The sequence below is a fragment of the Cuculus canorus genome, chromosome 34 (genome assembly GCF_017976375.1).
Source record: "Cuculus canorus isolate bCucCan1 chromosome 34, bCucCan1.pri, whole genome shotgun sequence".
Taxonomy (NCBI): domain Eukaryota; kingdom Metazoa; phylum Chordata; class Aves; order Cuculiformes; family Cuculidae; genus Cuculus; species Cuculus canorus.
Window position 1 is genome coordinate 505,154 of NC_071434.1, and position 12,092 is coordinate 517,245.

Genomic DNA, 12,092 nt, shown 5'->3' on the forward strand with positions numbered 1-12,092 from the left:
CCGTACTTCTCCCCCTCTCACCGCTGTAACCGCCTTTTCCCTCCTCCGCCATCGCCGCCGCTCGCTGCCGGCCCCGCGGCCTCCCCGCCGCACCGCGGGCCCCCCCCAACCCAGTCGTCACTTCCGGTCGCACGGATGGGGGGCTCAAGGCGCATGCGCCTTTCTGACGCCACTTCCGCCCGGGGGTGGTGCGTCCTCCCTGCGCATGCGCCCTTTGTGATGCTTCCGCGCTGCGCATGCGCTAATTATACTGCCGCCCACACGCTCCTTCACCACCCGTATTGCGCACGCGCAACTCCTTCTGCCCTCACCGCCCCCGCCCGCATGCGCATGCGCGGAGCGCCCTCCGAGGCTCCCGAGGTCTCCGGTTCGAATCCCGTCCGGGATAAAAAAAACAAACCCACAAGGATGGAAGGGAAACGGAGTTTAATGGGGGTTTGTGCCCCCCCCCCGGGATCCAAAACCCCCAATAAAGGGTCCCCAATCCCCTCTGGGGGGGTCCTGCAGCTTTATTGGGGTTCACAGCCCCCCCAAAAAGGTCCCAACCCCCCTCAAAAGGGTCCCAATGCCCCCCAAATGGGTCCCAACACCCCGATAAAAGGGGTCCTGCAGCTTTATTGGGGTCCCACCCCCCCAAAATGGGTCCGAACCCCCCCAGAATGGGTCCGAACTCCCCCAAAATGGATCCCAACACCCCAATAAAAGGGGTCCTGCAGCTTTATTGGGGTCCCACCCCCCCAAAATGGGTCCGAACCCCCCCAGAATGGGTCCGAACCCCCCCAAAATGGATCCCAACACCCCAATAAAAGGGGTCCTGCAGCTTTATTGGGGTCCCACCCCCCCAGAATGGGTCCAAACCCCCTCAAAATGGATCCAAACACCCCCAAATTGGGTCCGAATCCCCCCAAAATGGGTTCAAACTCCCTCAAAATGGCTCCGAGCCCCCCCAGAATGGGTCCGAACCCCCACAAAATGGGTCCGAACCCCCACAAAATGGATCTGAATCCCTCCAAAATGGGTCTGAACCCCCACAAAATGGCTCCAAACCCCCCAAAATGGCTCCGAACCCCCCAAAATGGACCCGAACCCCCCCAGAATGAGTCCGAACCCCCCCACAATGGCTCTGACCCCCCCCAAAATGGGTCTGAACCCCCACAAAATGGGTCAGAACCCCCCAGAATGGGTCAGAACCCCCCAGAATGGGTCCAAACCCCCCCAAAATGGGTCCAAACTCCCCCCAAAATGGGTCCCAACACCCCAATAAAAGGGGTCCTGCAGCTTTATTGGGGTCCCACCCCCCCAAAATTGCTCCGAACCCCCCCAGAATGGATCCAAACACCCCCAAATTGGGTCCGAATCCCCCCAAAATGGGTTCAAACTCCCTCAAAATGGCTCCGAGCCCCCCCAGAATGGGTCCGAACCCCCACAAAATGGATCTGAATCCCTCCAAAATGGGTCTGAACCCCCACAAAATGGCTCCAAACCCCCCAAAATGGCTCCGAACCCCCCAAAATGGATCCGAACTCCCTCAAAATGGGTCCCAACACCCCAATAAAAGGGGTCCTGCAGCTTTATTGGGGTCCCACCCCCCCAGAATGGGTCCAAACTCCCCCAGAATGGGTCCGAGCCCCCCCAAAATGGCTCCAAACCCCCCCAAAATGGCTCCGACCCCCCCCAGAATGGGTCCAAACCCCCCCACAATGGGTCCGAACCCCCACAAAATGGCTCCAAACTCCCCCAGAATGGGTCTGAACCCCCACAAAATGGGTCCAAACTGCCCCAAAATGGGTTCAAACTCCCCCAAAATGGCTCTGAACTCCCTCAAAATGGGTCCCAACACCCCAATAAAAGGGGTCCTGCAGCTTTATTGGGGTCCCACCCCCCCAGAATGGGTCCGAACCCCCCCAGAATGGGTCCAAACTCCCCCAGAATGGGTCCAAATCCCTCCAAGATGGGTCCGAACCCCCCCAGATGGGTCCGAACTCCCCCAAAATGGGTCCGAACCCCCACAAAATGGATCCAAACTCCCCCAGAATGGGTCTGAATCCCTCCTAAATGGATCTGAACCCCCACAAAATGGGTCCAACCCCCCCCAAAATGGCTCCGAACCCCCACAAAATGGGTCCGAACCCCCACAAAATGGCTCCGAGCCCCCCCAAAATTAGTCTGAACCCCCCAAAATGGCTCCGAACCCCCCCAAAATGGGTCCGACCCCCCCCCAAAATGGGTCCAAACCCCCTCAAAATGGGTCTGAACCCCCCCAAAATGGGTCCGAACCCCCACAAAATGGGTCACAACACCCCAATAAAAGGGGTCCTGCAGCTTTATTGGGGTCCCACCCCCCCAGAATGGGTCCAAACTCCCCCAGAATGGGTCCGAACGCCCCCAGAATGGGTCCGAACTCCCCCAGAATGGGTCCCAACACCCCAATAAAAGGGGTCCTACAGCTTTATTGGGGTCCCACCCCCCCAAAATGGGTCCAAACCCCCTCAAAATGGATCCAAACACCCCCAAAATGGCTCCGAACCCCCACAAAATGGGTCCAAATCCCCCCAAAATGGGTCCGAACCCCCACAAAATGGCTCTGAACCCCCCAAAATGGATCCGAACCCCCCCAGAATGAGTCCGAACCCCCCCATAATGGCTCCGACCCCCCCCAAAATGGGTCTGAACCCCCACAAAATGGGTCAGAACCCCCCAGAATGGCTCCGAACCCCCCAAAATGGGTCCAAACCCCCACAAAATGGGTCCGAATCCCCCCAAAATGGGTCCGAACCCACCCAAAATGGGTCCCAACACCCCAATAAAAGGGGTCCTGCAGCTTTATTGGGGTCCCACCCCCCCAAAATTGCTCCGAACCCCCCCAGAATGGATCCGAACCCTCCCAGAATGGCTCTGAACCCCCCCCAAAATGGCTCCGAGCCACCCCAGAATGGGTCCAAACCCCCACAAAATGGGTCCGAACCCCCACAAAATGGGTCCAAACTGCCCCAAAATGGCTCCGAACCCCCCCAAAATAGCTCCGAATCCCTCCAAAATGGGTCCAAATCTCCCCAAAATGGGTCCGAACCCCTCCAAAATGGGTCCAAACCCCCCTGAGGTCCATGATTTTGGGGGGTTTCCGTCAGCATTCCCGGCTCCCACCGTGACGCCGGGCTCGTCAGAAGCCACAGATCCGATTTCAGGCGTTCCTCCCGTAGGCGTAAGTCCGTCCGTCCGTCCGTCCGTCTTCAGGCGAAAAAGACGACGAAGACGACGAAGAAGATGAGGAGAACGAGGAAGATCTTAACCATGAGCCACCGGTTGGACGTAACCGACTGGAAGTACTTGAGGATCTCTCCGTGAGCCGCTTCGACGTTGAGGTGAGCGTCCTCCACGCTGGCGTCGATCCTGAGGGACAGACGGACGGATGGAGGGGACGGACGGACAGAGAAAACGAAGGGATGGAGAAGAGAGAAAGGATGGAGGGACCAAAAGAGGGATGGAATGGACAGAAGGACGGACAGAGGGGTTGAATGGAGAGAGAAGGTGGACAAAGGAGATGGATGGAGGGAAGAAACGGACAAAGGGACGGACAAACGGACAGAAAGAACGAAGGGATGGATGAGGAAGAGAGGAGAAAGAGGCAACGAGACAGAAAGGACGGACAGAAGGACAAAGGGATGGATGGAGGGAAGAGATGGACGGAGAGGACGAAGGGATGGAGGAGAGAAGGAGGGCAGAAGGACCGAAAGAGAGATGGAACGGACAGACAGACGGACAGAGGGGTTGAATGGAGATAAGAGGGACAGACAAAGGGATGGACGGAGAGGACAAACAGAGGGATGGAAGGGACAAAGGGAAGGGATGGATGGGATGGAGGAGATGGACAGACGGACGGTGAAAGGAGACGAAGGGATGGATGGAGAAGACGGACGGAGCAGAGGGACAGATGGACAAAGAGAATGGAAGGATGGACATCAGAGACGGAAAGAACGGAAGAGATGGAGAAGGACGGAAGAGATGGAGAAGGACGGAAGAGATGGAGAAGGAGGAGAACGGAGTAGATAAAAGGAGAAAAACGGGATGGAGGAAGGGAACGGACGGACAGACGGACGGAAGCAGCACCTCTGGATGGTCTCCTCCTGCTCCTTGACCATGTGCGCCAACTGCTGGAAGATGGAGCCCAACTCCACGATGGTCGACTCGATGTTCTGCATGGTGTCCGCCCGGCTCTGGATGTAGGAATCCTACGGAATGCCACAGGGAAGGGGTTGGGGGCGGTTTTGGGGGGATTTGGGGCTTTTTGGGGGGGATTTGGGTCTTTTTGGGAGGGATTTGGGTCTTCTTGGAGGGATTTGGGTCTTTTTTGGGGAGGATTTGGGTCTTCTTGGGAGGGATTTGGGTCTTTTTGGGAGCGATTTGGGTCTTCTTGGGAGGGATTTGGGTCTTCTTGGGAGCGATTTGGGTCTTTCTGGATGGGATTTGGGTCTTTCTGGATGGGATTTGGGTCTTTCTGGATTGGATTTGGGTCTTTTTGGATGGGATTTGGGTCTCCTTGGGAGGGATTTGGGTCTTCGTGGGAGGGATTTGGGTCTTCGTGGGAGGGATTTGGGTCTTTTTGGGGGGATTTGGGTCTTCTTGGGAGGGATTTGGGTCTTCTTGGGAGGGATTTGGGTCTTCTTGGGAGGGATTTGGGTCTTCTTGGGAGGGATTTGGGTCTTCTTGGGAGGGATTTGGGTCTTCTTGGGAGCGATTTGGGTCTTCTTGGGAGGGATTTGGGTCTTTTTGGGAGGGATTTAGGTCTTTTTGGGGGGATTTGGGTCTTTTTTGGGGGGATTTGGGTCTTTTTGGGAGGGATTTGGGTCTTTTTGGGAGGGATTTGGGTCTTTTTGGGAGGGATTTGGGTCTTTTTGGGGCGATTTGGGTCTTTTCGGGAGCGATTTGGGTCTTTTCGGGAGCGATTTGGGTCTTTTTTGGGGGGATTTGGGTCTTCTTGGGAGCGATTTGGGTCTTTTGGGGTCTTCTTGGGAGCGATTTGGGTCTTTTTGGGAGGGATTTGGGTCTTCTTGGGAGGGATTTGGGTCTTTTTGGGGGGGATTTGGATCTTTTTTTGGGGGGATTTGGGTCCCCAACCCCATCCCAACCTGCTCGTCGAGCAGCTGGAGCTGCTGGGTCGTCCGTGTGTCCATGTCGATGGCCACGGCGCCGGAGCGCGGAGGGTCGTCCTGGAGCACGGCGGGGCCGCCTGCGGAGACACCCCAAAAATCACAGCATTCCACCCCAAAATCGGAGCGTTCAGAGCCAAAAAACAAAGTATTCACCCCAAAAAATGAGAATATCCACACCAAAATCCCAATATTCACCCAAATTACAGAGTATTCAATTCAAAAATAAGAGCGTCCGCCCCACAATCGCAATATTTGTCCCAAAATCACAGCGTTCGGACCCAAAAATCAAAGCATTCACCCCAAAAATCACAATATTCACCCCAAAAATCAGTGTTCGGTGCAAAAATCCAAAGCATTCAGCCCCAAAAATCATAATATTTGCCACAAAATCACAGATTTTGACCCGAAAATCAGAGCATCCGCTCCAAAACCACAATATTTGCCCTAAAAATGATAATATTGACCCTAAAAATGACAATATTCACCCTAAAAATGACAATTTTCAACTTAAAATCACAACATTCACCCCAAAATCAAAGCATTCACCCCAAAAATCGCAATATTTGCCACAAAATCACAGATTTCGCCCCAAAAATCAGAGCATCCGCTCCAAAATCGCGATATTCGCCCCCAAAATCAGAGCATTCACCCCCAAAATCAGAGGATTTGGCCCAAAACTCAAAGCAATTGCCTCAAAAATCAGAGTTTTTCCCCAAAATCGTGGAATCGCCACAAAACCCCAAATCCCGGAATCTCTCCCCGAAATCGCAGCGCTTTTAAAATCCTAAAATTTCTCCTTTAAATATCAGAAAGCCCAAAATGGCAGAATTTCTCCCCAAAATCTTTCTGTCCCCTCACCGAGGGCGGCGCCGGGGCCGGGACTGCGGGAAAAGTGCTCCCTACGGCTGCGCTGCTGCTTCAGGTTCTGCGGAAAAAGAGCGGGAAATGGGGTCGGAAATGGGGGGGAAATGGAGGGGAAATGGGGGGGAAATGGAGGAAAAAAGGGGGGGAAAGGGAGGGAAAAGGGAGGGAAAAGGGAGGGGGGAAAAGGGAGGGGGGAAAAGGGAGGGGGGAGGGGGGGAAGAGGGGGGGGAAGAGGGGGGGGAAGAGGGGGGGAAGGGGGGGGGAAATGGGGAGAATGGGGGGGAAGGGGGGGGAAGGGGGGGGAATTGGTGGGAAGGGGGGGGGAAGGGGGGGGAAGAGGGGGGGAAGAGGGGGGGAAGAGGGGGGGAAGAGGGGGGGAAGAGGGGGGGAAGAGGGGGGGAAGAGGGGGGGAAGAGGGGGGGAAGAGGGGGGGAAGAGGGGGGGAAGAGGGGGGGAAGAGGGGGGAAAGAGGGGGGAAGAGGGGGGGAAGAGGGGGGGAAGAGGGGGGGAAGAGGGGGGGAAGAGGGGGGGAAGAGGGGGGGAAGAGGGGGGGGAAGAGGGGGGGAAGAGGGGGGGAAGAGGGGGGGGAGAGGGGGAACAAGGGGGGAAGAGGGGGAAAAAGGGGGGAAGAGGGGGAAAAAGGGGGGGGAGAGGGGGAAAAGGGGGGGGGAGAGGGGAAAAAGGGGGGGAGAGGGGAAAAAGGGGGGGGGAGAGGGGAAAAAGGGGGGGGGGAGGGGAAAAAAGGGGGGAAAGGAGGGGAAAAAGGGGGGAAAGGAGGGGGAAAGGGGGGGAAAAGGAGGGGAAAAGGGGGGAAGAGGGGCAAAAAGGGGGGGGAAGGAGGGGGAAAATGGGGGGAAGGAGGGGGAAAAAGGGGGGAAAGGAGGGGGAAAAAGGGGGGAGAGGGGGAAAAAGGGGGGAAGAGGGGAAAAAGGGGGGGAAGAGGGGAAAAAGGGGGGGAAGAGGGGAAAAAGGGGGGGGAAGAGGGGACAAAGGGGGGGAAGAGGGGGAAAAGGGGGGGAAGAGGGGGAAAAGGGGGGGAAGAGGGGGAAAAAGGGGGGGGAGAGGGGGAAAAAGGGGGGGGAGAGGGGAAAAAGGGGGGGAGAGGGGAAAAAGGGGGGGAGAGGGGAAAAAGGGGGGGGAAGAGGGGAAAAAGGGGGGGAAGAGGGGAAAAAGGGGGGGAAGAGGGGAAAAAGGGGGGGAAGAGGGGGAAAAGGGGGGGAAGAGGGGGAAAAGGGGGGGAAGAGGGGGAAAAAGGGGGGGGAGAGGGGGAAAAAGGGGGGGGAGAGGGGAAAAAGGGGGGGAGAGGGGAAAAAGGGGGGGAGAGGGGAAAAAGGGGAGGGAAGAGGGGAAAAAGGGGGGGAAGAGGGGAAAAAGGGGGGGAAGAGGGGAAAAAGGGGGGGAAGAGGGGAAAAAGGGGGGGAAGAGGGGAAAAAGGGGGGGAAGAGGGGAAAAAGGGGGGGAAGAGGGGAAAAAGGGGGGGAAGAGGGGAAAAAGGGGGGGAAGAGGGGAAAAAGGGGGGGAAGAGGGGGAAAAGGGGGGGAAGAGGGGGAAAAGGGGGGGAAGAGGGGGAAAAAGGGGTTCTCACCTCTGTCCGCACCTCCAGCACCGATTTGAAGTCGTTGGACATCGCCGCCAGTTTGGACTTTGGGGGGGCCGGGAATTGAAATTGGGGGTCAGGGGGGCTCTGGGCACCCCCATATCCCCCTCCTGCCCCCCCCCCCCACCCCGAACCCCCTCTTTTTTTGCCCCCCCCCCACCTGCAAAGATACGACGACGGTGTTGGAGTGGCTGCGGCCGTGGCGCCCCCCCCCGCCCCCCCCTCGCCTTCACCACCTCCTGCAGCTCCGCGATTTGTTTGTTGAGGCTCCCGATATCCTTGGAAAAAAAGGGAAAAAAAAGGGGGGAAGCGGTTTAGAAACTCCCCAAAATCCTAAAATCCCCCCCAAAACCCGAAAATCCCCCCCAAAAACGCTAAAATCTGCCCCAAAAACAGCAAAATCCGCCCACAAAACGCTAAAATCTCCCCCCAAAAACGCTAAAATCCACCCCCAAAACGCTTAAATTCCCTCAAACCCTAAAATCCCCCCCAAAAAACTAAAATTTCCCCAAAAAACCCTAAAATCCCCCCTCAAACCCTAAAATCCCCCCCAAAAAAACTAAAATCTTCCCTGAAAACCCTAAAATCTCCCCCAAAAACCCTAAAATTTCCCCCCAAAACCCTAAAATCCCCCCAAAACCCTAAAATCCCCCCTAAAGCCTTAAAATCCCCCCCAAAGCCTTAAAATCCCCCCAAAACCCTAAAATCTCCCCCCCAAAACTCTAAAATTCCCCCCAAAACCCTAAATTCTGCTCCAAAACCCTAAAATCCCCCCAAAAACCCTAAAATTCGCCCAAAAAATTCTAAATTCCCCCCAAACAACCCTAAAATTCCCCCTAAAAACCTAAAATCTCCCCCCAAAACCCTAAAAGCCTCCCAAAAACCCTAAAATCTCCCCCCAAAACCCTAAAATCCCCCCCAAAACCCTAAAATTCCTCCAAAAAACCCTAAAATCCCCCCAAAAACAGTAAAATCCGCCCACAAAACGCTAAATTCCCCCCAAAACCCTAAAATCCCCCCAAAAACCCTAAAATCTCCCCCCAAAAACCCTAAAATCCACCCCAAAACCCTAAAATCCCCCCCCAAAACCCTAAAATCCCCCCTAAAACCCTAAAATCGCCCCTCCAAAACCCTAAAATCCCCCCAAAACCCTAAAATTTCCCCCCCAAAACCCTAAAATCCCCCCAAATCCCTAAAATCTCCCCCGAAAACCCTAAAATTCCCCCAAAACCCTAAACTCCCTCCCCAAAAACCCTAAAATCCCCCCCAAAATCCCTAAAATCCCCCCCAAAATCCCTAAATCCCCCCCAAACCAAACCTGTCGGATGATGTAGGTGAGTTCCTCGATTTCCAACGCTTTGTCATCAAACAGGGATTTGCGCTTCGCCACTGCGGAAAAACGGGATGGAGGGGGTTGGAAATGAGGATGAGGGGATCGGGGGACCCCCATTTTTTGTGCCCCCCCTCTTTTCATGGGTTTTGTGGCCCCCCCACATCCTTTTTTGGAGGGATTTTAGGGTTTCGGGGAGATTTTACGTTTTTTTGGGGCGATGTTAGGGTTTTGGGGGAGATTTTAGGGATTTGGGGGAGATTTTAGGGTTTTGGGGGGAGATTTTAGGGTTTTGGGGGGAATTTTAGGGTTTTGGGGGGAATTTTAGGGTTTTGGGGGATATTTTAGGGTTTTGGGGGAATTTTAGGGTTTTGGGGAGAGATTTTAGGGTTTTGGGGGGATTTTAGGGTTTGGGGGGGATTTTAGGGTTTTTTGGGGGAGATTTTAGGGTTTTGGGGGGGGATTTTAGGGTTTTGGGGGGGATTTTAGGGTTTTGGGGGAGATTTTAGGGTTTTGGAGGGGAATTTGGGTTTTGGGGGGGATTTTAGGGTTTTGAGGGGGATTTTAGGGTTTTGGGGGGGATTTTAGGGTTTTGGGGAAGATTTTAGTGTTTTGGGGGAAGATTTTAGGGTTTTGGGGGAAGATTTTAGGGTTTTGGGGGAAGATTTTAGGATTTTGGGGGGGGATTTTAGGGTTTTGGGGGGGATTTTAGCGTTTTCTGGGGGGATTTTAGGGAATTGGGGGGAGATTATAGGGTTTTTGGGGGGGATTTTAGGGTTTTTCGGGGGGGATTTTAGGGTTTTTCGGGGGATTTTAGGGTTTTGGGGGAGATTTTAGGGTTTTTGGGGGGGGATTTTAGGGTTTTTGGGGGGGGATTTTAGGGTTTTTGGGGGGATTTTAGAGTTTTATTTTAGGGTTTAGGGGGAGATTTTAGGGTTTTGGGGGGAGATTTTAGGGTTTTTGGGGGGGATTTTAGTGTTTCTTGGGGGGATTTTAGTGTTTCTTGGGGGGATTTTAGGGTTTTTTGGGGGGATTTTAGGGTTTTTGGGGGGATTTTAGGATTTTGGGGGGAAATTTAAATTTACACTCACAAATTGTCAATTTTTCCAGTTTGGCAAAAGTGTTACTGAGATCTTTCCCGATCCGACTGGAAAAAAAAGAGGGGGGGGTCTTAAAATGGAAAATAAGGGGGTTTGGACCCCCCCATTAATCTCTGGGGACCCCAAAATCTGTCCCCCCCCATCTAACCCACCTAAACACCCCAAACACCCCCAAATTTCCCCCCTCAGGGACCCCAAATTCCCGCATCAATCCCTTCCCGCTTCGCCCCCCCCCCCCCCCCAGGGACCCCAAATCTTTCCCGCTTCGCCCCCACTCCCCCCAAATTTCCCCCCCCCAAAATTCCCCCCCAAATCCAACCCCCTCAAATTCCCCCCCAATCCCTCCCCTTTGTCCCCCCAATTTCCCCCTCTCCAGCGATCACAAACCCCCCCCCCCCAAAAACACGGACCCCCCCCCCAATCCCTCTCCCCCCCAACGTGAACCCCAAATCTGACCCCCCCCCCAAAATCCCTTCTCAAATCCTCCCCTCACCCCCCAATTCTTCCCCCCTCGAACACCAAATCTACGCCCCCCCCCCCCCAAATCCCCCCTCCACGCTCCCCCAATTCCCCTCTAACCCCCCAAAATCCCCCCCTGGTACCCCAAAATCCACTCCTCACCCTCAATCCCTCTCCCCCCCACCCCAGGGAACCCCAAAATCCCCCCAGACCCCCCCTTTTTTTTGCCCCCCCCCCCCTTACCCAGCCATGAGGCTGAATTCGCTGCGCTGCCGCCCGACCCCCACGGCCGCTCGACCGCCCGCGACCCCCACCTGAAATAAATTGGGGGGTTATAACATTTTGGGGGACCCCCCCCCTCCACCACCCAGCGCACCCCCAAACCCCTTCGCACCCCAATTCCCCCCTCCCACCTCCAAACGCCCTCTAAAAACCCCCAAATCCCCTCTAAGAGCCCCCAAATCCCCTCTAAAAGACCCTCAACCCCCATCTCGATGCCCAAACCCCCCCTCTGTCCCCCAAAAACTCCCCCTGAACCCCCAAATCTTCCTATTTCCCTCCTTATCTTCTCTCTCCCTCCCTCCAACTCCTCCTTTTCCACCTCTGACACCCCCAAATCCTTTCATTCCCCCCCAATTGCCCCCTTTTTGCCCCTCAACCCCCATCTCGATGCCCAAAACCCCCCTCTGTCCCCCCCAAAAACCTCCCTGAACCCCAAAATCCTATTTCCCTCCCTTTCTTCTCTCTTCCCCCCCCAACTCCCCCTTTTTCACCTCCGACACCCCCAAATCCTCCTATTTCCCTCCCTTTTTTCTCTCTTCCTCCCTCCAACTCCCCCTTTTTCACCTCCGACACCCCCAAATCCTCCTATTTCCCTCCCTTTCTTCTCTCTTCCCCCCCCAACTCCCCCCTTTTCACCTCCGGCACCCCCAAATCCTCCTATTTCCCTCCTCATCTTCTCTCTCCCTTCCTCCAACTCCCCCTTTTCCACCTCTGACACCCCCAAATCCTCTCATTCCCCCCCAATTGCCCCCTTTTTGCCCCTCAACCCCATCTCGATGCCCAAAACCCCCCCTCTGTCCCCCCAAAAACCTCCCTGAACCCCAAAATCCTCCTATTTTCCTCCTTATCTTCTCTCTTCCTCCTTCCAACCCCCCCCTTTTTCACCTCCGGCACCCCCAAATCCTCCTATTTCCCTCCTCATCGTCTCTCTTCCCCCCTCCAACTCCCCCTTTTTCACCCCCACCTTTCCTTTTTGGGGATAAAAAATGGGATTTTGGCACTAAAAACCCCGATTTTGGGGCTGGGAAAGGGAATTTAAACGTCAGGGAACCCCAAAATTGTGCCCCCCCCCTCTATTTTGCCCCCCCATCCTCCTCACCTGCCCCCCCTGCAGCGAGCGACAGGCGGATAAGAACTCGGGGGTTCGGTCACGGCAGGACGAGGCCATGGTGGGCGTTTGGGGGGGTTCTTGGGGGGCTGTCGGCGAAGGGGGGCGACGAGGGGGGGGGATGGGGGTAAAAAGGGAGGGGGGACAAGGGGGGGGGAGCAGCTCCCGCTGAACGCCCGGTTCCCGCTGCCTACGGCGCATC

General features: G+C 55.4%; 1 protein-coding gene across 1 annotated transcript; it reads right to left on the reverse strand.

Moving 5' to 3' along the window:
• Positions 1-2,964: 2,964 nt before the first annotated feature.
• LOC128849855 (syntaxin-5-like) lies at positions 2,965-12,000 on the reverse strand. Its single transcript, XM_054052508.1, is given in 11 exon segments — positions 2,965-3,390; positions 4,108-4,229; positions 5,127-5,227; positions 6,009-6,075; positions 7,600-7,656; positions 7,772-7,822; positions 7,824-7,889; positions 8,930-9,000; positions 10,033-10,088; positions 10,744-10,814; positions 11,882-12,000. Coding segments are annotated over 11 exon segments (891 nt in total). The 5' UTR covers positions 11,951-12,000; the 3' UTR covers positions 2,965-3,230.
• Between the last annotated feature and the right edge of the window lie 92 nt (positions 12,001-12,092).